The 27,194-nt window shown below is 41.6% G+C and overlaps 1 protein-coding gene across 10 annotated transcripts in view; it reads left to right on the top strand.

Annotated features, from left to right (window-relative positions):
* Positions 1-27,194, top strand: part of ADGRB3 (adhesion G protein-coupled receptor B3) — a 626,613-nt gene that overhangs the window by 273,120 nt on the left and 326,299 nt on the right. For all 10 annotated transcript variants that reach the window (XM_039531243.1, XM_039531244.1, XM_039531245.1 and 7 more), the window contains 3 exons: positions 14,323-14,487; positions 17,728-17,892; positions 18,796-18,960. In XM_039531243.1, the coding sequence (XP_039387177.1) occupies positions 14,323-14,487; positions 17,728-17,892; positions 18,796-18,960 (495 nt within the window). The remainder of the gene's footprint in view (positions 1-14,322; positions 14,488-17,727; positions 17,893-18,795; positions 18,961-27,194) is intronic.

Genomic DNA, 27,194 nt, shown 5'->3' with positions numbered 1-27,194 from the left:
CTTGACGATGAAAATACAAAAGGAGCACTTAAAGATGATAAAGTCATTGCGGAGAAACTAAATGGATTCTTTGCTTCAGTCTTCACGGCTGAGGATGTTAGGGAGATTCCCAAACCTGAGCGGGCTTTTGTAGGTGACAAATCTGAGGAACTGTCACAGATTGAAGTGTCACTAGAGGAGGTTTTGGAATTAATTGATAAACTCAACATTAACAAGTCACCAGGACCAGATGGCATTCACCCAAGAGTTCTGAAAGAACTCAAATGTGAAGTTGCGGAACTATTAACTAAGGTTTGTAACCTGTCCTTTAAATCGGCTTCGGTACCCAATGACTGGAAGTTAGCTAATGTAACGCCAATATTTAAAAAGGGCTCTAGGGGTGATCCCGGCAATTACAGACCGGTAAGTCTAACGTCGGTACCAGGCAAATTAGTTGAAACAATAGTAAAGAATAAAATTGTCAGACACATAGAAAAACATAAACTGTTGAGCAATAGTCAACATGGTTTCTGTAAAGGGAAATCGTGTCTTACTAATCTATTACAGTTCTTTGAAGGGGTCAACAAACATGTGGACAAGGGGGTCATAGTGTACTTAGATTTCCAGAAAGCCTTTGACAAGGTCCCTCACCAAAGGCTCTTACGTAAATTAAGCTGTCATGGGATAAAAGGAAAGGTCCTTTCATGGATTGAGAACTGGTTAAAGGACAGGGAGCAAAGGGTAGGAATTAATGGTAAATTCTCAGAATGGAGAGGGGTGACTAGTGGTGTTCCCCAAGGGTCAGTCCTGGGACCAATCCTATTCAATTTATTCATAAATGATCTGGAGAAAGGGGTAAACAGTGAGGTGGCAAAGTTTGCAGATGATACTAAACTACTCAAGATAGTTAAGACCAAAGCAGATTGTGAAGAACTTCAAAAAGATCTCACAAAACTAAGTGATTGGGCAACAAAATGGCAAATGAAATTTAATGTGGATAAATGTAAAGTAATGCACATTGGAAAAAATAACCCCAACTATACATACAACATGATGGGGGCTAATTTAGCTACAACGAGTCAGGAAAAAGATCTTGGAGTTATCGTGGATAGTTCTCTAAAGATGTCCACGCAGTGTGCAGAGGTGGTTAAAAAAGCAAACAGGATGTTAGGAATCATTAAAAAGGGGATAGAGAATAAGACTGAGAATATATTATTGCCCTTGTATAAGTCCATGGTACGCCCACATCTCGAATACTGTGTACAGATGTGGTCTCCTCACCTCAAAAAAGATATTCTAGCACTAGAAAAGGTTCAGAAAAGAGCAACTAAAATGATTAGGGGTTTAGAGAGGGTCCCATATGAGGAAAGATTAAAGAGGCTACGACTCTTCAGCTTGGAAAAGAGAAGACTAAGGGGGGACATGATAGAGGTATGTAAAATCATGAGTGATGTTGAGAAAGTGGATAAGGAAAAGTTATTTACTTATTCCCATAATACAAGAACTAGGGGTCACCAAATGAAATTAATAGGCAGCAGGTTTAAAACAAATAAAAGGAAGTTCTTCTTCACGCATCGCACAGTCAACTTGTGGAACTCCTTACCTGAGGAGGTTGTGAAGGCTAGGACTATAACAATGTTTAAAAGGGGACTGGATAAATTCATGGTGGCTAAGTCCATAAATGGCTATTAGCCAGGATGGGTAAGAATGGTGTCCCTAGCCTCTGTTCGTCAGAGGATGGAGATGGATGGCAGGGGAGAGATCACTTGATCATTGCCTGTTAGGTTCACTCCCTCAGGGGCACCTGGCATTGGCCACTGTTGGTAGAGAGATACTGGGCTAGATGGACCTTTGGTCTGACCCGGTACAGCCTTTCTTATGGTTTTATCTTCTTATGTTAACACAGATCCAAACCCCTTGGATCTTAAAACAAGGAGAAATTAACCATCCCCCCTCCTTTCTCCCACCAACTCCTGGTGGATCCAGATCCAACCCCCTTGGATCTAAAAACAAGGAAAAAATCAATCAGGTATTAAGAAAAAGGCTTTTAATTAAAGAAAAGAAAGGTAAAAGAAAACCCTCTGGGAGGGATTAGCATACCAGCTACTCTCACAGGCAACAGATTCCAAACCCAGAGGACATTCCCCTGGGCAAAAATCTTCATACACACAAGAATACCCAAATTTGATAATTCCCTTAATGGTACCAAGACAAGTTACAAAGAAAATAAACATAAACCCATTTATCCCTTTCTAAAACTTACTACTCTGATAAGAGGCTGGTTCCTTGATCTTTTTCAATCCGGCTGAAACTGAAACTGACTAAACAAAGGAAACTTCCCTCCTTCCTTTTGAAACATCTTGTTCCCCCATTGGTTCCTCTGGTCAGGTGTCAGCTAGGCTAGGTGAACTTCTTAACCCTTTACAGGTAAAAGAGGCATTAACCGTTAACTATTTGTTTATTACACCATTATTTCCAGTAGAGATTAGGATAGCTCATTAAAGAACAAAGAGTGGTATACATTGTGTAAGAACTTCTCTTGATTTAAAAATAGCAAAATATGTCCTTCCAGGACTACCTGAAAACTAATGAGTAACCTCCTTGCAGCTGTTTTGTTATTTTCTAGGATACCTTTATATGTAGTCTCTCTTCTGAAGAGTTAAAACCCTCCTCATTCAAAAAGCAAACCAAAAAACCCACCATTATTACCATGTGATGCAAAAGTCAAGTAAGTTATCATCCAAGTGCACAACAATAATTCTTAAATAATGTGATTTTTACACACTGTAAAAAGATACACACACAAAATGACCACCTAATTCCTCAACAACATTTTCCAGAGTAGCCAAGGCTTCCCACCTCTTGCCTAAGAGTATGAACTTCAGCTCTGGGCATAGCTTTATTATTAGGACAGCCTATATCCAGATACCCATGATGGGTAATGGTTCCCAGTTGTCACTGGCTATCCTTTGTAGAGATGAGATGGGAAATGGATTTCCCATTGCTCAAATATTTTTGAGAGTTGGAAAAAAATTCCTATCTCAAACTGGGATGAAAAGTCAAAAATCTTAAAAATAATAATTAACTGAAAACATTCTTGTTTCAGGTTGGTCAAAATGTTACATTTCAATTTTGACCTCCTGCCCCTCCCCCTTTTAAACCTTTTCTTTAGACTAATTCACTTAAATTTATTGTAGGACTACTCCTGCAAACATACTCCACATGGTCAAAACTCTGCACCTATAGCTCCACTGACTCCAATGACACTCTACATAGCTATCAGAGTCCAGCTGAAAACAGGAAGATCAGAGCCTTTTACCTTTACTTTTCCTGAAAATGATTCTTGAAATGCTCAGATAGCCATACAATTATTAGTCTGTTTAAACACCCTCTGTCCTCAATATATTCCCTGTTTCAGGGTTACCCCTGGTTAAAGCAAGACAAAACAATTTGTTGGCCATCAAAAGAGAGGGGGACAGGGAAACAAAACCAAAGCAAACACCAACTTGTATATACAGGTACTGACATGTTTCCTATTCCATTCAACTCTACCATCCATTCTAAGCAGTTAGTGGATACTATAATTTAGAACAAGCTTTTGCATCCCCCAAAATACTATCTGGGTAGCCAGTAAACAGCTCCCATGCCTCATGTTCACTCTGAGCACAACAAACATACAAAACTTTAACAATACTGTCTTCTGGCTTTATAATCTATGAATGCACAGTCTCCTGGGGAATGCTCATTGCACAATGCCATCCATGAAAATAGGCCAGTTTTGAGAGATGTAACAATGTTTCCTCATAATAAATGTTGCCTCCCAAGAAATAAAAAAGTAATACAGGGTGAGGTACCTGGGATGTGCCCCAAGCGCTTATCCATGAGCTTCAGTGAATGGACTCTCCCTCTCCCTCTTAGACTTTGAAATAGATAATATAGAAAACAGCTCATCTCCTGATCAAGGATGGCAGTGCATTTTCAATCACCATTTCTTTATATCCCCCAATCCTTCTCCCTGATATCAGTAAAGTGCATTTACAAATATAGTAGTGCTACAATCTTTGGGAGAGCTTTGAGAGTGGTACACACTAGTCCCACTATTATCAGATGGTGAGCTGGGCCACAGACTGGTTCCTTAACATGTGTATTCCAACTATTAGAAAAGCCACTTGACCAGTGATTTCTGTTTTTTCCCTCGGTTGGATGTCATTTCTGTTATTATTAGCATTGAAACAACACCATATGGACTAGTAGTTACTCCCAATATTGAAAAGAGAACTTTACTAATTAGTTTATGAAGTGACTCTTTTTTAATTCTTTATAACTTCAATAATACATCCCCTATAAATATTAATCAGAGGGGAGAGGGATAGCTCAGTGGTTTGAGCATTGGCCTGCTAAACCCAGCGTTGTGGGTTCAATCTTTGAGGGGGGCAACTTAGGGATCTGGGGAAAAATCAGTACTTGATCCTGCTAGTAAACACAGGGGGCTGGACTTGATGGCCTTTCAGGGCCTTTCCAGTTCTATGGGATAGGTGTATCTCTCTCTCTATATATATATAATGATAGTTAGCTCCCCAGGTGTCTTGATACCAAGGGTCCAGCAAAAACAGTGTGTCTGATGCCAACTGCTTAATGGCTAACTTCTTGGTTGGAGCTAGGCTGCCTCAGGACTCAGTCCTGCAGCAGTACAGACTTACTTCATCTTGTTGGATAGTTAATAACAAAGCTAAACTCCCTGGTGGAAATTTCAGCAGGTCTGCATTTGTGTATATCTGGTTCTCCCTCCTCTATTAGTAAAAGATCAGTAGACTGATCATTGCTCTGTTCCCAAATGCACTTGGGCAACTAAAACCTTTAAAAGGAACCTGTTCAAAATATTCATTTGAAATTTCCATGCCATACCTGCAGACTGATGGGCCAGAAAGAACACATGGCCAGCCTACACTATCAAACACTGATCATCTGGCTGTCAGCAATACTATTTCTTGGGAATTGTTGGAAGCATGTAATTTTCAATGGCTGGCCTTCCTGTCATCTCTGTTTTCATTTTCTTATAGAGGGACAACATCTGTTCACCTTATTTACACAAATACTCTGAGTTGGGACTGCTTGTATACAGTGTAGAAAACTTGGCCAAAGTTCATTTTTCTGTAAACACTTGGGTATAGCAGCACTCCAGAGAGTCATCAGGAGTATCCGAAAATAATGAAATAATTTGCATGTGCAGAACTGCACTTAGACCACTCAGCTATCATCACAACACTCTCCGCTGCTCCCACTTATTGCATAGTATTTCCCTCTACTCCTCCATGCCATACACATTGTCAAAGTTCCTCCCCCACTCTGAACTTTAGGGTACAGATGTGGGGATCTGCATAAACACTTCTAAGCTTAACTACCAGCTTAGATCTGGGTTCGCTGCCACCATCCAGATTCCTCAGTGTCTGGAACACCCTCTTTCCCCCAAAAACCTTCCCCTCCCTGGGTAGCCTTCAGAGGCTTTTTCACCAAGTTCCTGGTGAACACCAATCCAACCCCTTGGATCTTAACACAAGGAGAATTTAACCATCCCCCTCCTTTCCCCCACCAATTCCTGGTGAGTCCAGATCCAATCCCCTTGGATCTTAAAACAAGGAAAAATCAATCAGGTTCTTAAAAAGAAAGCTTTTAATTAAAGAAAGAAAGGTAAAAATCATCTCTGTAAAATCAGGATGGAAAATACTTTACAGGGTAATCAGATTCATATAGCCCAGAGGAACCCCCTCTAGCCTTAGGTTCAAAGTTACAGCAAACAGAGGTAAAATCCTCTCAGCAAAAAGGAACATTTACAAGTTGAGAAAACAAAAATAAAACTAACACGCCTTTCCTGGCTGTTACTTACGAGTTTGAAATATGAGAGACTGGTTCAGAAAGATTTGGAGAGCCTGGATTGATGTCTGGTCCCTCTTAGTCCCAAGAGCGAACAACCCCCAAAACAAAGAGCACAAACAAAAGACTTCCCCTCACCAAGATTTGAAAGTATTTTGTCCCCTTATTGGTCCTTTAGGTCAAGTGTCAGCCAGGTTTCCTGAGCTTCTTAACCCTTTACAGGTAAAAGGATTTTGGTGTCTCTGGCCATGACGGATTTTATAGTATTGTACACAGGAGGGCTGTTCCCTTCCCTTTATAGTTATGACACACATGTACTCACATTGCTGAGGGTGTGCATATTTTGCCATATTATGCATCTCCACCAGTGCACTATCTCCACAGGAGCAGACAGCTTAGCACTATCACTTTTCTTTTCTGGAACTTTATCATTAGCATTCAACAGCCTGCAGAATCAAGCCTTCACTTGGGAGGATGATAAAACCCAAGATGCAGAAGGACAAGAGGCTGTCTAGGGAGAGTAGAAAGTAGAGTCTATCCAGTGAGCTATAGGAAAAGTCTGTAGATAAGGGGTGCAGGTTGAAAAAAGTTTGGTGAATTATCTGTAGCCAATTAAAGTCAAGATTTTCAAAAGTGAATATGGATTTTGGGTGTACAACTTGTCACCTTAAAGGGGCTTGGTTTTGAGAAGGTAGGTGCTCAGTGCTGAGCACTGTCTGAAAATCATGTCTCTTTGGCATGCCTGAAGTTGGGTGCCCAAAACCTCTAGTCACTTTTGAGAAAGTTGGCCGAAATCTAATTTCAGCCAGAGCACTCTTATTTCATTATATGAAGTTGTTAAGCCTTGTGCCACTGAACATCATTGGCCAAATTATCTTTCCTTCTTTTAACACAGAGTAAATGAAAGTATCTTAAGATCCAACAAAAATTACCAACATCTCTTGGAAGGAAGGTAAAGGATAGTCTGATGCCTCTCCTCCAACCTTGCAGAAGTCGCTTAGGGTGAACACTGTGGGTTTGCACTTCAGCATGTTTAAGCCAGGAGATGGTGGGACTAGAGAATAGCCACTCTGCATGAAATATTTTCTCAGCCAATCCATGGGAAAATACGCACATAAATCAACATTGACTCTGTCAATAACTAGTTTCTGTGAGTTCTAACTGATGTTGTTTAACCTTCATCAGAGTGAGAATAAGGGAAGTCATTGGCAGCCTGATTTTATAAAATATCATAAAATAATATTTGATATTTAAGTTTAATAAGAGCTACTATGTAATATTCCCAAAATAAAGAGTTTTCTTCCCATCAATAATTAATGAAAGCAGTGATGCAGACTAGCTTTCCTACCAGTGTTTTTGACAGAAATGTTTGCAATAACTTGAACATCTTTTTTGATCCCATATAATAATTTCACAACTGCAACTGTATTACAGAAAATACTAACTCGTCTCTGGGCCAGATCCCCAGCTGGTATAAACTGACATAGCTCATCCGGCCCTTAAGCTTTCAGCACATTTTAGCTGGGGTTCTTTGCACTTTGTTAATGATGTTAAGCTAAGGAAAATGTGTGTGGTTGCTGTGGGCCTTTTCCCCTAACTTCACTAATTACCTTCTAGTTAAATTTACATATGTCATCTGCATACAAGAAAAGACACTGTGAACTGTTGGGTTGTATTTTGGCTTGGGGGTGGATACAATAAAGAAAGATTATAGGGATCCAATTTTACCATGGAAGACTTGCTTTTGAACCCACAATTCTTCTTCGAGTGATTGCTCATATCCATTCCAGTTAGGTGTGCGCGCGCCGCGTGCACGTTCGTCGGAAGACTTTTACCCTAGCAACACTCAGTGGGTCGGCTGGGCGCCCTCTGGAGTGGCGCCACCATGGCCCCGGATATATACCCCAGCCAACCCACCCACTCCTCAGTTCCTTCTTACTGCCCGTGTCGGTCGTTGGAACAGTGGAGTGCGGCTTAGCTGACCTCCACCTCCCTAGCATTCTCATAGTTTCTCGTTCTGTATTGTGTATATAGTTGTAGATATATTTGAAAAGTAGATAAGTGTAGTTAATTGTTAGTAGTTTAGTGAGTTAGTGAGTTTAGTCGGGTTCGGGGCTTAGCCCCCTCCCCGCGCCGGGACCGGAGCATATGCCCGGCTCTCCGGGTTTCAAGCCGTGCTCGGCTTGCCACAGGCCGATGCCCACAGGGGATCCGCACGACTCCTGTCTGAAGTGCCTCGGCGAGTCGCACTTAACAGCTAAGTGCCCAATTTGCAAGTTGTTTAAGCCACGCACTAAAAAGGAGTGGGACATTAGGCTTAAACAACTCCTTATGGAGGCGGCTCTCACCCCTCCATCCTCGGCACCGAGTGCGGCGCAATCGGACTCGAGAAGCTCCTCATCAGCACCGGGCCGCACCGGTACGCCTAAGCCCTCTCAGCACCGGACATCGCCGGCTCCAAAGCCAGGCCTGAGACGCTCTCGCCCAGAGCAAAGAAGACTAAGACACCTGCCACTCCAGCACCGCCCGATGCGCGGCACAAGGGCACGGCTCAGCTGCACCGCCCGGCGCCTGCTTCCGCCGCGGCACCTGCTAAGCCGGCGCCATCGACTCCGGTCAGGCAAGGGCCGTCGAGTCCGGCACCTGTGACCTCCCCGGCACTGGCCGTGGTTGAGCTCGTCATACCCTCCACGCCAGAGGTATTCGCAGTGGCAAAGGACCTGATTGCGCTGATGGACCCGGCACCACCACCACCCCCGGCACCACCGGTGCGGGTGATCCAATCAATTGGAAAGCCGGCCCTGATTCGCCCAGCTTCTATCAGAGCCCCTGACTGGCACCGCTCTCGATCGTGGTCCCGCAGACGATCCAGGTCCCAGCACCGCTCTCGCTCTTCGCGCCGCTTGCAGTCCCGGCACCGCTCCACCGCACGGCACCGGTCTACATCCCAGTCGCCGGTCTACTATTCTCAGCACCGCTCAAGGTCTCGGCACCGCTCCTGGCACTGTTCACCTAGGAGCTGCTCACGGCGCCACTATTCCAGATCCTGGTCGACCTCCTGGCACCGAGCCAGTCGCAGGTCCCGGTCTCAATCTCGGCACCGGGATACTTCACGGCACCGGTCCCCTGTGCGCAGGGGCACCAGATCTATCAGGACATCCGCCCAGGGCTTCTCTGCTCCTCCTTGGCCATCCAGACATCTGTCGGTGTCGTCCCACGCGGGCAGCTATTACTCACAGGACCGCGATGCGGACGTGCCCGAGGGCCTGTTTCAAGAAGCCCATCCCCAAGCGCAGGGTGCTCAGCAGTGGCCCTTTTGGACACCATGAGCGTATCATCAGGCCCAGGGTGCTCCTTTAGTTCCCTCCCGTGCTGCCTCATCGACCTCGGTCCGCACTTGCCTTGGTCTCCTAGGCCACATGGCGGCATGTATGTATGTCACCAAAATCGCCAGGCTCCACCTCCGCCCACTGCAAATATGGCTCAATTCGGTGTACCGCCCGAGCAGGGACGTGATGGACACTTTAGTCACCATCCCGCCGAGTACACTGCGCTCCCTCGACTGGTGGCTGAACCCCTCCATGGTGTGTGCGGGGTTACCGTTCCACCCACCGCAGCCCATCCTGTCTCTGACGACAGATGCGTCATCCCTTGGCTGGGGAGCTCACCTCGGTCGCCTGTGCACCCAAGGGCTGTGGTCATCAGAGGAGCTCTCCCTCTATATAAATGTCCGAGAGCTCAGAGAGGTTCGCCTGGCATGCCACGCATTCCACAAGCTTCTGTACGGCCGTTGTGTCTCCGTGTTTACGGACAACACAATGGCCATGTATTACATAAACAAACAGGGAGGGACCCGATCTTCCCCTCTTTGCCACGAAGCCATCAAACTATGGGAATTTTGCATAGCTCATGCGATAGACCTGGTGGCGTCCTTTCTCCCGGGAGTTCGGAACACTCTCGTGGATCGACTGAGCAGATCCTTCCTGTGTCACAAGTGGTCCATAAGACCAGACATTATCCATGCAATCTTCCACAGTTGGGGCTTTCCCCAGGTGGACCTATTCGCGTCTCGCGCGAACAGGAAGTGCCAAGTGTTCTGCTCGTTCCAGGGTCATTCACCAGGCTCGATCTCGGACGCATTCCTCATCCCGTGGAAGCACCAGCTGCTTTATGCATTCCCTCCGTTTCTGCTGGTGCACAAGGTCCTGTTAAAACTCCGGCAGGACAGAGCCCATCTTATACTGATTGCTCCAGCGTGGCCCAGGCAGCCCTGGTACACCACGCTCCTCAGCCTCTCCGTAGCCACACCGATCACCCTCCCACTCTGCCTGGACCTTATAACCCAGGAGCACGGCAGTCTCCGTCACCCGGACCTTCCAGCCCTCCACCTCATGGCGTGGCTCCTGCGTGGCTAGACACCTCGGAGTTGCGCTGTTCCGCCCCTGTGCAGCATGTTCTGCTTAGTAGTAGGAAACCTTCCACTCGGTCCACGTACTTGGCCAAATGGAAGCGTTTCTCAGCCTGGTGTATGTCACAGACTCTTACTCCCTCGGAGACCCCCATTCCAGTCATTCTGGACTACCTCTGGCACCTTAAGCAGCAGGGCCTTGCCATATCTTCCCTGAGGGTTCACTTGGCGGCCATATCTGCTTTCCATTCCGGAGAGGATGGTCACTCTGTGTTCTCTCACCCTGTGGTCGCTAGGTTTCGAAAGGGGCTGGAACACCTTTATCCTCAAGTTCGTCGTCCTGCCCCCACCTGGGACCTCAACCTGGTATTAAATAAGCTTACGGGTCCCCCCTTCGAGCCGCTGGCAACCTGCTCTCTGCTTTACCTTTCATGGAAGACAGTTTTTCTGGTGGCCATTACTTCGGCCAGGAGGGTCTCCGAGCTTCGAGCACTCACTGTAGACCCCCCTTACACTGTCTTTCATAAGGACACAGTTCAGTTGCGGCCACATCCCGCTTTTCTCCCTAAGGTGCTTTCGGCCTTCCATACTAATCAGGATATCTTCCTCCCAGTTTTCTTCCCTAAACCTCATTCATCCCCACGGGAGCAGCGGTTACACTCCCTAGATGTCCGCAGGGCGCTTGCATTTTATATTGACCGCACAAGGCCCTTCCGTAAATCCCCCCAGCTTTTCGTGGCAGTGGCGGACCGTATGAAAGGCCTCCCCATCTCCGCACAGAGGATCTCCTCTTGGCTAACAGCGTGCATACGCACATGCTATGACTTGGCCCATGTCCCAGTGGGCCACCTCACTGCCCATTCTACCAGGGCTCAGGCTTCCTCAGCCGCGTTCCTGGCCCACCTACCGATCCAGGAGATATGCCGTGCAGCGACCTGGTCGTCAGTCCACACGTTTGCTTCGCACTATGCTCTAGTCCAGCAATCTAGAGACAATGCGGCCTTTGGCTCGGCGGTTTTACATTCCACCACATCTCACTCCGACCCCACCGCCTAGGTAAGGCTTGGGAATCACCTAACTGGAATGGATATGAGCAATCACTCGAAGAAGAAAAGACGGTTACTCACCGTTGTAACTGTTGTTCTTCGAGATGTGTTGCTCCTATCCATTCAAGACCCGCCCTCCTTCCCCACTGTCGGAGTAGCTGGCAAGAAGGAACTGAGGAGTGGGTGGGTCAGCTGGGGTATATATCCGGGGCCATGGTGGCGCCACTCCAGGGGGCGCCCAGCCGACCCACTGAGTGTTGCTAGGATAAAAGTCTTCCGACGAATGTGCACGCAGCGTGTGCACACCTAACTGGAATGGATATGAGCAACACATCTCGAAGAACAACAGTTACAACGGTGAGTAACCGTCTTTTTCTTTAATATAGGAGATGGATCTAAACGAGAACAGAGAAAAGGTTGGTTTAGCTTTGAACCCCGAGATCCAAACTCAGCTACTTTTCTGGCTCTTGGTCAGACTCTAAATCATAGGGAAACTATTTTAGAGTTATGGTTTGGTTGCAGTCAACATTTTGCAAGGACAGTCTTGTAAGATTTTTGGCTCAAGATGCTCATGCAATACCTTTGAAGAACAGCTCATGAGAAATCTGCAATTTTGAAATGAAATCTTTTGGGGACAATTTACAATATACTAACATCATCAAATCTAAGATTACCAAGCCTAAACACTAGTCCTAACCCTAATGTATATCCAGAACTGAATAACATTCTCTTAGCCCATATCTACTTAATACCAAGAACTTTCCCATTTAATACTTTTTGCAATGTACTGAAAATTTACCATTTATTCTTGACTTGACCTGAAAGAATTGGCTTTATATGTTTTGTACTCTTTGAAATGATCATTGTTTCAGCATGAGCCTCTTGTTCAACTATAACTGCAGCAAATGAAATTATTCCCTTGTTGTTGTTCTTAACAGCCCTCCAGAACCTGAACTGACAAATTGGTTTCTCATGTTCATCTGATCAAAAGAATTTTGATCCTTGGAGTCAGGTCTGGATTGAAAATGTAATGCATTGCCAATGAAAAAGTGCTTTAAATGCTGTGGTTGAATCATAACATGTCTCCACAAACAGTGATTGTGGTAGACAGGTGAAATATAAAGGCTTAGGCAAAAATATATTTATCAGCTTATTAATTTTCAGAAGCTTTGGGTTTCATCATTTAACTAAGTTGTCAAGGTTAATCAAGGTTTTTAAGATTAATAGACTAAAATCTGTCAATTTAACATTCACTTAGAATGCTCCTATTTTTCTGCTAATGCAATGCATATTTATGTAATATTTAGATGAGAAAGTTAATGAAGCTAGCAACCTGAAATGTAGGGTGTGAAATAATAATGGTATTTTGCAGACCTTTTGTATCTGGCCAACTCAATAAGCTTTCAGCAATATGGAACTCATGTTGATGAAAAAAAGTAAAATATCTACTTACATGAAGCTAGACATTTCTTGTCAGAAATGGTCTTCTCTGAAGTTATCTATAAAACTTTCAATCTCAATATATCTTCTAAAAAGACACCTTGCTATATTCCTAAGAGAATGAAATTCAAGCTCTCCACATGCAGAATTCCCATTGACATTGCATATCATTTCATGATTATGTCCAATAGGGCAAATTCAGTCTCCACTTTACTGAGATTCACCTGGTGGTGCAACCAGTGTGGTTTTGCTGCACAAGAACACAAAGGCTTTGACTAGGGGAATTGAGCAGGAATTTACGACCCCTGGACAGGAGAGAGCCAGCTCTATGGAGGTTCCCTATAGGCAATGCTCAAGGGAAAATAAGGACAAAACCAGAGAATCTGTCACTGCTGATCCTCAGCATCATGCCATGGATGTTTTGGGGCTGTAGCACAGCACTCCATCTCCCTAGACACTCCATGGCCAGTTAGGGAGGATTCCCTGCAGAGACAACTGAGCTGTGTGTGACACACACCAAATTTGCTGCTCAGGATGGGTGCTAGCTCATTGCATTTTATCCTACGTATTCTTAGATTAACTAGAATATAACTAAGACATTCTTTGCAAGGCTTCTCTCTTTAAAGAGGTTATATTCCCCTGGAACTGAGTTTTTACAGAATTTTGTTAATTATTTATAATGTGCTTTTTATGTGGTATCAGCTGTAAATTTGACTCAGATTCTTCTTGAAAAAGAAATGCAATATAAGGATAATAGGCTAAGATACGATGTATGTCAGTTTCTTCTATATTGAAAACAATAGGGAAGAATGCTTGCTATAACATTCCTTATTTGTTTTGTGAAGTCATTGTTTATATAAAATATTTATGTGTATGTATTTATATCATATAATCTCATAAAGTAATTTAAATAGTCTGGTCCAAAACTCTGATGTACAGGGCATGCACTGTTAAATCTGATAATTCCCCATATATTGTCATATCAGGAAATAATGCAAAACTGAGGTTAACCTGAAGAAAAACATTAGGACCATATCCTGTCATGGTTCCATTGAAATGAATAATACTTGCAAGACTTGGTCCTTAATGTACCAGAGTCCCAGACTAAGAAATGACATAGGTCTGTATTTTCAAAAGAGACTAGTGATTTTGGCTGTCTTAGCTTTTAAGTACCTGTCTTGAAACACCCAAAATGGATCTGATTTTTTCATGCGCTGACTACCTATCCACAAAAACTCAGACCCCTTTAAAATGTCTCTAGCTGGGCACCCAAAATCACTTTTCACTTTGAAAATGTAGGCCATGCTTCTTACAATTAGACTAAAGAAAAAAACTGTATTGAGATTAGACTAACTCATAAAAGAGCAAATAAAATTTGCAAGAGCTCAATGTAGTATATGGAGAATAAGATGTTATTTTAGTGAACTTAATTTCTAAAGCTAATCTGTATATGCTAACGATGCAAACGTCTAATCACTGTGTTTTTTTCTCTTGTTGGGCAAAATAGTCCCTTTTACAATGTAGTTGTTTTTATTTTGAATCTTCTCTGTTACCGTTGTCCTGTTTGCTTTGTTACAGTACATGGAGTTTGGGAGGAGTGGTCACCTTGGAGTTTGTGTTCGTTCACATGTGGTCGAGGCCAAAGAACAAGAACAAGGTCATGTATACCTCCCCAGTATGGGGGAAGATCGTGTGACGGACCTGAAACACAACATAAACCTTGCAATATTGCTCTCTGCCCCGGTGAGCTTGTATAGTAACTAGTTGCTCAGCTACAATAATTTAGTGTAACTCATTTCTGACTTGCTTTATTATTATGAATCGTGCACTTGAATATTTGGTGAGTAAAGTCTTATAGGTAGGACGCATTATCATCTGCTGTTGTGGTAGTATGCAATCAGGATTGCAACTCTGTTGTGCTACATGCTGTACAGACACACAGGAAGACAAGGTCCTTCTCTCAAAGAATTTACAATGTAAACTCATCCTGTATTGGGATGTGCTATCAAAGAGCCCTGTATACATGTGGAGTGCCACTGATTTCAAACAGATTCTGCATGGTGTGGGATTCTGTGCTAGGGGATCCCAATGCAGGAGGGACACCTAAGAAGACAAGCAATATACCAAAGGTAGGGAAAGGGGAAACATTCCAAGTGTGTTCATTTTGAAAGTCCATCATGTACATTTTAAATATACCTTGCTAGGTGGTCTTAATAATAATAATAATAAATAAGTACCTTTTTATTTACACACAGTACATGTCACATATTTAGAAATAGTAGGAGACTAAGATTTTCTTTCCAATTATTTATATTAGTTTATTCACCTGTGCAGAGGGAGGATCAGCATAGATTTATGCACAGTTTTAATTTCACTTAAAACCTAAGCACTTAAATGGTGCATAGGTTTTAAATTGGCCTTTCACACTGAAATAAAATAAAATAACTGACTTTATTACAAGCTACTTCCTTTGTGCAATTTAAAATGACTGTGGATTGATTGTGATTATTTTTAACCAGTATTTTTACTCTTTACAAACGTTATATCTGTAAATGAAATGACAAAATTATCTAAATAATTCCATGAGGTTTTGCTCTACAAATACTCTCTCTTAAGCTTTTTCTAAATCAGTTTACTCCTAGGGCCTTCTGCCAAAAAAATATTAAAAGGAGTGGGGCCACTGTAGTGCATACAGTTCTGGTCACGAGTTTTGAGTGGCATGCAGTGCAATGTTGCTCATGGATAAACTTGCTCCACAGACGTAAATCATTGAATCCAGACTTTGAGAAAGGTTTCATGACTAGAGTGAGACAGGTAGCAATATCCCATACATGTCCATATGTGGAAACATCCCATCAAAAGATGGTGATGTTTGCATTAAAGCCTAAGTTTTGTTGAAAAGTCATTTCCCTTAAGAGATAACATACATCAGCTTTCTTCATCGGCCTGCCATAGCTTTGCCAGCTACCGTTCGCCTGAACTGTAGCCTGATAATTAGGAGTCAACAGATCTCTTTTATGCTCTGACCTCATTTTGTAATCTACAGCCATAGGTGTTTCCCAACACAAGACGTGTGGAAATTCATTTATTTTGCTTTTCTTCAATTTGACAAGATATTATGGAGACATCCTGTTCATCATTTGTCCATTAACTCTATGCAATGGTTTGAAATATCTGATTGTCACACCCCATATTTTTGGTGGTGAAAATTGAAGTTTATTTGCAAAATTTAAAAATAAATTGAGAAGAAAACATTGTGTTAATTCAACAAAATGTTGCCACTCTGAAAATGGTAACTTTTGAGACTGTCGCATTAACAAACGAACAAGAGAGAAACCAAAGACTAGGGCATGAGGACCCTAGAGAATTAGAACAATAGTTTCTCCGAGGACCAGACCTGTGACAAGTTTCAATTTTAAGTGCCTCTTTTTTGTGATTTATTTAATTTTGCCAGCTGTTCAGTTTTTTCACGCGTTCTGTTTCTTGTAACTTGGGCCTATTGGAAGACACACACGCTCTCACCACCACTGAAATTCACATGGGTCTACACCTCTGCTTTCAAAGAGAGCCGAACAATATGTGAGCAGGAAGAATGTAACCCTAGCACATTTACACGAGCCTCCAGAAAAGTACATAATATCATATGTGAATCTCAACTGGAATTGAGGAAGTGAGAAATAACAAATAGGAGTAGAGAAGATGCTACTATAGTGTGAAATTCACCTCTGTGCTGAGGAAAGCACAAGGAATGTGCCTCCTCCTGCACCCCAAAATATTTTAACTGTCATAGTAGGGTTTATGTTGGACTTATGTGGTGCATAGGAATTTTGCAGGCTCTCTGTACAGGAGTGAATTTCACCCACAGTGATTATATCCCTGTGGATAATTTTCCCTTTCCTGGCATAACAACGTAACATTTAAAAGTAGCCGCTGATTGTTAGTTATTGTCTTAAGCAGCAACTATAATGTGCTTGAACAATATTCTGTACTACAGTCTGAATTATCATGCCTGGCTCTCTGCAAAGGAGCTATCTGATGGTGTATCAGAAGGTGAGTCCTGTGCTTCTGTTTGATGCAGGTAATAAGGGCAAATGAGGGTGGTACACCAAGCACAAGGGAGAAAGGGCCTGCTTGCTGCAGCGCTTCTCTCTGAAGCTCCAGACACACATCCCTGTTGCTCTCCCCTCTCTCTCTGCTCCTCCTCTCACAAACAACACTTCCTCCTTCTGAAACAATCAGCAATTCCCCCCTCAGGAAAAAGATTTAAAGGGGCCATGCTCTCTAAACCCCAAGGGGGTTACAAGAGAGATACAGATGTATTCAGTTTTAACTTAGTGATTTGACTTTCAATAATTTTGTTTAAGAATTCTGCTTCCTCTATAACTGTTGAACTCACAACCCCCTAAAACACTGTGCTGCCATCCCAGCACTGCTTTATTTATGTGATTTCTCTATCCTGGAGAAGTGAAATGCAGACTCTTGAAGTCAGGATGGGCAGTTTTAGTTACTGATTTACAGTTGTGTTGTTTTTAGGTATAAGTGTACTTGTAAGACCAGATTTTCAAAGAAGGACAATAGGTGAATAACAGGCTATTGCCAGCTAAATTTGTGAATTCATATTGGGTAATGGTGTGCACAAAGAATAATTGCTGTTAGGCAGTGTGAATGCAGAGTTTTGATTGGTACAATGAATTCTTGCACATTTAGTAGTTTCACCTGCTTTGGAAATGTGACCCTGTGTATCAGAATACAGTCAGTACAAACAAAACAAAACAAAAAATCCCACCACAAATGAAGAAAACATCAATAATGTAAATGCCATTGTTGTAATATGTTTAAAGTGATGCTTTCTGGTGCAATTTCTGTCTTAAAAATATATTCAAAGTGCAGATAAAATTGGTTATGATAAAACTAACCATTCTGTTACTACATAGATTTGATGGTAATGTTGGCTTGTCTGTCTTTTATGTGTTGCTGTGCTAGTTGATGGACAGTGGCAAGAGTGGAGTTCATGGAGTCAGTGCTCAGTGACGTGTTCCAATGGCACCCAGCAGAGAAGTCGACAGTGCACTGCGGCTGCTCATGGAGGTTCTGAATGCAGAGGTCCTTGGGCTGAAAGCAGGGAGTGCCATAACCCAGAATGTACAGGTAAGTAGGATCCTCTAAATTGAAATGATTCATGTGGAAAAATCTGACTTAGTGCAACATTCATGTCATTAATTTGCGATTAAAAGGAGATCTAAGGCCCCAATCCTGCCGGCCCACATCATTTAGGCTCTAATCCTACAAATGTCTCTGCATGGGCTGATCTTGTGCCTGTCTGGGTCCCTTAGACAACACTCTGGCTCCTGCACTGATTCATTTCTGGAACTGGGGCCTTAATCCTTACTCACATAAGAAGCCTGTTGACAACAATGGGACCGTGTCAGTAAAGTTGAAAAAACTGGGCTCTGAAACACTGACATTCCTATGTGTTAGTGTTATAAGTATTTCTTTAAAAACAATTATGTTTAGGAATAAAAAGTTGAGGACTAGAAAACAATGCATTTCAAGAAACAAGAAGAAATTGTACATGAAGGACCTAATTCTCAGTGTGAGTAAATTATACTTACACTTAGTTTAAGACTGCTTTACGCTGCCAGGGCATGTAAAATCTGGCCTTTAAATAGCATATGGGGGATTTTTTTTTATTTTATTGTTCTATTCATTGCATACACATGTATACAATAACAAAATAAAGTACATACAGAGAAAAGAAAAAATACAAAGACAATAACATCCATGTTCAGGCTTCAGAGCAGTAGCTTAACTCAAAGCCTAAGTGCAGTGATGTTTTTTTAAACTTGAGTTGTGATGTACTGAGGAACAATCAAAGAAGCCTGATTTTTCAGAGGCACCAAGCACCTACACCTGCCACTGACTTTATTTTTCTTTACATGCATGAATAATGTTCGGAGCTTATCTTTAGTGAACAAGTTTGAAAATTCTGGCCTTAATAGTTTCTTACAGTGCAGTCTGTCACAATTCTGATAATGACGTTCCTCCAAACAGCTAATGGTCAGTGGAACCAATGGGGTCACTGGAGTGGTTGTTCCAAGTCATGTGATGGTGGCTGGGAAAGGCGAATAAGGATTTGTCAAGGTGCAGCTGTGACTGGGCAACAGTGCGAAGGAACTGGTGAGGAGATCAGACGATGCAGTGAACAGAGGTGCCCTGGTGAGAAGCAAATCTCAATACTATTATTGTATGTAATTCAGTGTGGTTTCTCACTGACAAAAATCACTTTAATATATTATATTTGAGGTAGGATCAATATATAAAAAGCAATCTTCATAAATGGTCCTAGCATGCCCTTGATCCAGACAAGCAATTGCTATTTCTGTCAATGACTGTGGACACTGTCTAGCCCAATGGGTGTTTAAAGGATGAAGTATTTTTTTTAAATAAAATTTTAATGAAAAAAATTGAAGCTCTCAGAAAAACATTTCATTACATAGGTGCAACTGTATTATTTTGGGGGGCTAATTTGTTATAGAAAACATCACCAACAATGCAGCTTCTGAGAAAATTAGGTATTTTTGGTTTGGTTTGTAATTCATGGATTCAGCCTCCTCCTTTTATCCTCCATACCATAGGCCTCTATGTCATGCGTCTGGGGCATCCAAAAGAATAAACCCTACTGTAATGTATCGAATGAATGAATACTGTATGTGAGCAATATATGATAAAAAGAAGGTGGTTAAAATGAAAGGATGTACATCTTTCCAGTTTTACTATACATATTTAAATGCATTTCTTTGCAGCATATTTTGTATTGTCCTGCCCACAAATTTAAGTCTTCCTGGGTGACACTTAAGAACAAATTTGGGCTACTACTAAAGTGATGACTAAGCAAAAACAGTTGGTGAATACAAATTTATCTTTCTATATTTATCTGTGCGGAGTCATTGACCTGAAGCAGAATAATCATTACTAGACAAATACAAGATAACAAACAGGGGCTATGTGGTCTAGTGATTTTGTGTGCTAGTCCTTCATACTGGAAGTCTTGTGTTCTAAATTCTGAATGGGGTAATGACAAATCTAGCAGTCTCTCTCACCCCTGAACAATTCCACTTTCTGTTTCAAAGCTTGCACTCTCAGCTCTGGAAATATGGGACTTGAATGGTAGGGACAATGCAGGTCAGGAATTGGGAGGTTTATCAAGTCTGAAACCCTCATAGTCATAAGCAGCAAAATCTGTCCCCTGACTGAAAATCAATCCCATCCCCAAGAAGAGAACTCAAAATATTAAGATAAAACTATGAACTAGAACAACACAGTCCAAGAGCAACAAAGGAGTAATTGTAGTTACAAATCTCTAATAATATTTTAGAGTAATTAACTATATGCAAATGTTTTCTTTGGTGTATAGTTTTAATGTAATCTACATTACTTGAAAAGCAATACAAAATAACTGTGTAGTAATCATAAAGAAATACAAATTTTGACATAAAATATAATTTTCCATAGTAGTGCTGCACAGTACACTATAGCAGGATTTATGTGAATCTTCTGGATAAGCAGACATTCAGATAAACCAGTCTTGACCTACTAAATATTCTTTAAATCATTTGCATTTGTGGAATTAGAGATAAAACCATACTGCTTCAATCCAATTTTCAAAGGTTGCCACCTGCTGTTAATAAAATATTTTACAAATATATTTACAAGTCAAATGCACTCAGAGCATTATGTGCTGTTCACTAAATTTGTTTACTGACTTGATTCTCCAGATCACAATCAGCATGCTAACAGGAGTCGTCAAAACCTAAAACTTTTATCAAATGATAATAATGATGCAGGAGATTATACACACATTTATAGAAGTTTAATGATAAATTTGACTTAACTGTTTCGAGGCAGAGTTACTGTTCATCTCCCAGTATAGCTAAGATTTAAGCAAAGATACTGGATAATTTATCCAAATTACTGGTTTACTGTGTATATATATAACAACATTTTACAAAAATAAAATAAAAGTTAAGGCTTCAGTATGAGAATGACTCTATACTTACTTGGCCCTTTTTCCTTTCAGACATTTTGAAATACAGATTAAAGAAAGTTGCCAAAATCACCAAGGAATGATCATCCTAATTTAGTAGTGTTCTTAATTTACTGTTTCTTTTATAGCTTGTAAACATTGTTCAGAAAAGCAGCACTAAAAATGTTTGTGTCTAATTAGTTTCTCTTTTTATGATAGATGATCATCAAGCATCTGACAGACACAAAAGGCCTGATTCTTCTGTTATTGACATTAGTTTTATGCCAGATCTTCCACTTTTGTATATAATTTTAACGAATTTACACAAGCTAAGGATCTGAGAAGGGTGGGAGGGTCAGCTGGGCACCAGTAAAGTGGCAGCCCATTCCCAGAGGGAGCTTTATGAAGACTTGCAGCCACATGACTGGGCCAATTCAGAGAGAAGGGCCCTTCAAATGAGCCAACCATGATCAATGGGAGTGAGAGGGTAGGACAAAGCCCATGTTATTACCCAAGTCCATTCTCATCCACGTGAGCATGAGATGCCATGAGGAAGGGGACACCCCTTCATCACACTGGTGAGGCTTATATGGAGCCTCATCTCCCAGTCCAGCCAATGTCCCTTTCCCCCACATCAAGTATGGAAGAGTAATCTAATATCTCAGATTTTTGTTAACACATTTCAGAAGTGTGTCTTTTTTCAGACAAGATCAGATCAGATCACAGGAGCCCATTTTCAAATGATCTGTATAAACAATGAAGCCTGCATAAATTTTCTTGTGTTCAGTCAGTGTTAGTTTTGGTTTTAAGTTAATGGAAGCTCCTATAATGTTTTTTCCATAGTGTTTTTATATTTATGCATCTTTCAGTTTTTACTCAAAACAAATCCATCAAATTCACCACCAAGTGCCTCTTCTCAGTAAGGAAAAACATAACATATGAATTGCTTTAACTTGATAATTAATGGAAGGGATGACAAATTATTTTCTATGTTAACCTAAAGATGACAGAACACAACTGCTTCTGCTAAAGAATAGCTAGTGCCTTCACACGAAAGATAAGAACATAAGAACTGTCATATTGGGTCAGACCAATGGGCCATCTAGCTCAATACCCTGTCTCTGACATTGGCCAGTACCAGAGCTTCGGTGGGAGAATACAGAACAGAGCAATTCCGGAGAGGTCCATCCCATCTTCCTCTCCCAGCAAAGAGGAGATATCAACTTTTTATGATAGACTATGAGAAAAGGGAAAATATTTTAATATCATTACTTATTTGATGCCAATGCTTTAAGTTTTGTTTAAATGTGGAGACCTGATAAATTATCTCCAGCTATACCATCTTTTTTACAAGATGTCAAGGTTCCTTCCCCACTCTGAACTGTAGGGTACAGATGTGGGGACCTGCATTGACACTTCTAAGCTTAATTACCAGCTTAGATCTGGTATCGCTGCCACCACCCCCAAGCACTACTTTTCTTCCCTGGGTAGCCTTGAGAGACTTCACCAATTTCCTGGTGAACACAGATCCAAACCTCTTGGATCTTAAAACAAGGAGAAATTAACCATCCCCCCTCCTTTCTCCCACCAACTCCTGGTGGAACCAGATCCAACCCCTTTGGATCTAAAAACAAGGAAAAAATCAATCAGGTATTAAGAAAAAGGCTTTTAATTAAAGAAAAGAAAGGTAAAAGTAAAACCCTCTGGGAGAGATTAGCATACCAGCTACTCTCACAGACAACAGATTCCAAACACAGAGGATGTTCCCCTGGGCAAAAACTTAGTTACACAAAAAATACCCAAATACCCAATTTTGATAATTCCCTTAATGCTACCAAGACAAGTTACAAAGGAAATAAACATAAACCTATTTATCCCTTTCTAAATCTTACTACTCTGATAAGAGGCTGGTTCCTTGAGCTTTTTCACTCCGGCTGAAACTGAAACTCTAAACAAAGGAAAACTTCCCTCTTTCCTTTTGAAACATCTTGTTCCCCCATTGGTTCCTCTGGTCAGGTGTCAGCTAGGCTAGGGGAACTTCTTAACCCTTTACAGGTAAAAGAGGGATTAACCCTTAACTATCTGTTTATGACACAAGATTTGTGAAAACTTTGCTTTGTTAGTTTTGTTAGGGGATAGGGCACTGGGTTCTAGTCTAAGATCTGCCATTAATCTGCTGTGTGACCTTGGGCAAGTCACTTCACCTCTCTGTACCCCTGTTTTCCCTTCCCATCCTTTGTCTGTTTTGCCAATTTAGATTGTAAATTCTTTGGAGCAAAAAATTACTGTGTGTGTAGAGCACTTAGCATAATGGGGCCCCAATCTTAACTAGCGCCTTTAGGTGCTACTATAATACTACTAATAAAATAATACTGAACCAATTGTCACTATTGTCACTATGATCAGTAGAATAAAAATGAATAAAGATATTAATAGGCAAGGTTAGGGTCTAGTTCTTGACTTTAATGACCAACAAAGTTTTTTAAGCCATCCCGAATTTAGAAGTGCAGATATAGGACTGGATACTTCAAGATACTGAGTGCCATAAATTCCCACTGAAGTCATTGGGCAAAATTCCAAACAGGTTGAAGGTGATGCAATTTATCAATACATTGATAAGTATATATTCACATCAGCTTTTAAAACAGACTTTCGATATGCAGTCAAAAAGAAAACTCTAGAAGACTGTTACAAGAGTTTCCACTGTACCGAGTAAAAAAATATGTAATAGTGTCTGTAGAATGCTTTGAACATTTTATTTTATAGCCGCAAAATAATTACTAGATAGATAGATAGATAAGCTACAATTGGAAAAATTCATGTAATTATTAGAGCTGGTTGGGAATTTCATGATGAAATGCTTTTTTTCTATTAAATGTAATTGTTTTGACAAAAAAAAGTGTTGAGAATTCTCAGGTCTAGGATGGAATTTCTGGTCAAAAAGAGAGATCAACCGACTCCAGAATAGCAATAGCCTGGTGGGTAAGCCTCTGCCTGATTTAGAAGAGGGAACATAAGAACGGCCTTACTGGATCAGATCAGTGGTCCATCTAGCCCAGTATACTGTCTTCTGATAGTGGCTGGTGCAGGGCAATTATCCTCTGTCATCCAGTCCCAGCTTTTGACAATCAGAGATTGAGGAACACACAGAGCATCGGGTTCTGTCTCTGACCATCTTGCTTAATTGCCGTTGATGGACATATCCTTCATGAATTTCTCTAATTCTTTTCTGAACCCCATTGTAGTTTTGGCCTTCACAACATCCCTTGACAAATAGTTTCACAGGTTGACTCTGAGTTTTGTGTTCTCTCTCATATCCCCCCTTAGTTATGTCCCTTTGTCTCCCACAGCCAAGTGAATGCCCTAACCACTGGGTTGTTGGCTATTTTTTGTGGGGGGGAAGGGGCCTCTTGTGTTTTGTTTTGTTGTTTTGTGAAAACATTTGGAATGTCTCAGCTGACTCACTGGGACAGGCCTAGTCTACACTGGAGGTGGGGAGAAATCGATCTAAGTTATGCAACTTCAGCGACATGAATTACGTAGCTGAAGTCGACGTACTTAGATCTATTTACCATGGTGTCTTCACTGCGGTAGGTCGATTGCTGACACTCCCCTGTCGACTCTGCTTCCGCTTCTCGCTCTGGTGGAGTACCGGAGTTGATGGGAGAGTGCTTGGCGGTCGATTTATTGCGTCTAGACTAGATGCGATCACTGCCCATCGATCCAGTGCGTAATGTAGACATGTCCTTATAGTACCTACCAGTGCTGTCTCCAACTGCTTTCACAAAATACTTTGAACACCAAGAGCTCAACACACTGGTGGCATAACTAGCATAGAGGGAGTGCATTTGTGCCAGTGGGGACTTGGGCCCTGAATGTATTGCTTTCCAAGAATCCAGCTAAAAAACATTTTTGACTGGGTTCACTAGCAGTGCAAATTTCCTGAACACAATATTAGTCTCATTTTAATTAAATTCTGACCAATACATCTCACAAAAGGGAAAAATTGTAAACAGACTTGAAGGCATTAGTTTGCAAATTCATCCTAAACACAATAAAGGTCTGAAGAGTAAGTGGGAGCAAGCCTATAGAATATGTATGTTGACAGTTTGTGCTTTTTCAGGCACAGAGTTGGTTCTGAATGCTATAGAAGTATGTGAATGATTTTCACTATTTAATTTCAATTGTGAATTAATGTTATACATTCCAAGATATTAGACTTTGTAGAGAATCATTCATGTACTTCTATAGCATTCTATATTAAGAGAACACCAGTCATATTTTTTTCTTTTAATATATTCAATTGATAGCCTCACTTGCATGATACTTTTAAAATTTATATTTTGCTCACTGAGCCAGGCCATGATACAGCTCACTCCCATCTCAGGCATAGATTCTTATTCAGTAATCTTCAGAAAGGTATTAACAATATAATGCTTGGGACTTTCTAAATGCAACTGACACGGATCTGTCACCATTTTAGTTAATTTTATAATGAAGGGCTTATTAAAATATAGGATTAAAAGTTACCCCAGAACAAACAATGTAGGTGACAGTTTTAATGCAAAAAAAAATAAAAAATAAAAAATTAATTACAATTGTTGGGGGTGGTAGTCCCCGAAGCCTGCCTCCCATAATCAGTTTTCACTGTAAGCAAATCAGTTTTAGCTATAGACACTTAATATGAAGGAAAATGCCCCTCTGTGGGTATCTTTCAAAGGGCATGCTGGTCCTGCAGCACCCTGTTCAGGTCAATATGGCTCTGCTGAGATCTGTCTCACTTTCCCCTTAAGTCAGGCTCACTTAAAAAGACCACACAGGACAGATATTCAACACATTCCCCCTTCTGGAGTTCATTTTATTAAGTCCTGCACAATGTCTTTTAAAAGAAAATTCACAAAGTCTTCATCACAGTTTCAGCTGGGCCCAGCCCCTCCTGCCTGAGGGATATCCTCTCTTTAAAAGTTTGTTAATTAATTTCTTTCAACTTCATCCCAGGCTGGGCGCAGTCCCTCCTCCCTAAGGGTCTGTCTTCCTGCTCACCTCATGTCTGGAATTCAGCCATCTCCAGAGGCCTTCCCAGCTGGTGCCTTCCTCCTTCCGATTCAGGGCCCTTCCTTACTTCCTTCAGTGTCTTCTGGCATCTCCCAATCACCTGCAGCTGTCTCCCCTGTTGTAAGGCTCAGTAGCCTTCCCTTAAGTCCTCTTGGGCAGCAGGTAATTAGTCCAAGTACCCTGGACCCTGCTATCTTAAATGACAGTGCCCAACAAGCAGCTTAACTGACACCCAGAAATATGGGGCTGGCTCTTGGGAGACCACAAATGGAGATCTACAACACTTGCATGCCATAGAGCTGTGCTTCAGGAGGCAACATCTGCAGAAGGGTCAAGAAGTATTTTGTGGGCGGGGACAGCTATGAATATCCACCTGCTGAACATCCACAGCATTTGGGGGAAAGAAAGCAGCAGCCCCAGAGTGGCCTAAAGGAAAAGATTTTTCCTCTATCCATCTCCACAGATTTCCATTGTGCCGCACCTGCTTACTGAGATTACATGAGGGAAACAAGATTTGGCCTGTAATGGAACAGTTTGAGGGAAGGGCATTATGTGCAATATAGCTGGTTTGCCAAATTTGCCCCCATAACCCTGGTGTCCTTGACCTTAGATTAGAAGGAGATAGTTACCTTCTCTAGACACACAACACAGTCTCTAATTTATACCAGTAAATGATGCAAGTGATTATATCAATTGTCCAGGTTAAAATATTTAAAAATTACTACAATAGTAAAATAAACTAAACACACAAAAGAATCATAGAAATTCAATCCCACATGTAATCCACAAGGCTACTCTGAGGGCCACTGTGGTCTTCAGCCTCCCAGTCAGTCCACTGGACTCAGAGAGAACTCCTCCAAATAGCTGCTCTGTGTTAGTCTCTTCTGGCCCCTTCCTCGCCTTTGGTTTGGCACAGTCTGCAAAGGTCACAGAAACCCCAGTTGAGAGATTAGCAAGGGTTACACAACTGAATAAAGTGATCATAAATCAGCAGATGTCCAGATATGTAGATATTTACACAGTGTAAGCTGTTCTGTACATTATTCCCCATTTTGGGTGCACCATGCAGAGAACATTCTTCTTCATTTGTACACTGTGCTTGTCAACATGGTAAATGTGTAGATATAATCCATATTTGCTAAACTAGAAAGAAGAGAAGGAGCAAGCCAGATTCTACAGTTTTTAAATTACTTACCTGACATCCCACTTAATGTCATTACCTCATTAATGATTAAACCAACAATGGGTAATCAGTTCCTGTAATCTTGGAGGTGAATGCAAATCCACGGTTTTCGTTTTAATTTAATTTTAAATCAGCTCATTAAAGAATAACCATGCCTCCAACTTCTCAGAGTCAGAATTTAATAAGTTT

Source organism: Mauremys reevesii, linkage group 3, assembly GCF_016161935.1.
Source record: "Mauremys reevesii isolate NIE-2019 linkage group 3, ASM1616193v1, whole genome shotgun sequence".
Taxonomy (NCBI): Eukaryota; Metazoa; Chordata; order Testudines; family Geoemydidae; genus Mauremys; species Mauremys reevesii.
The sequence above is the reverse complement of the archived record's forward strand: the minus strand, read 5'-3'. Positions and strand labels throughout refer to the sequence as shown.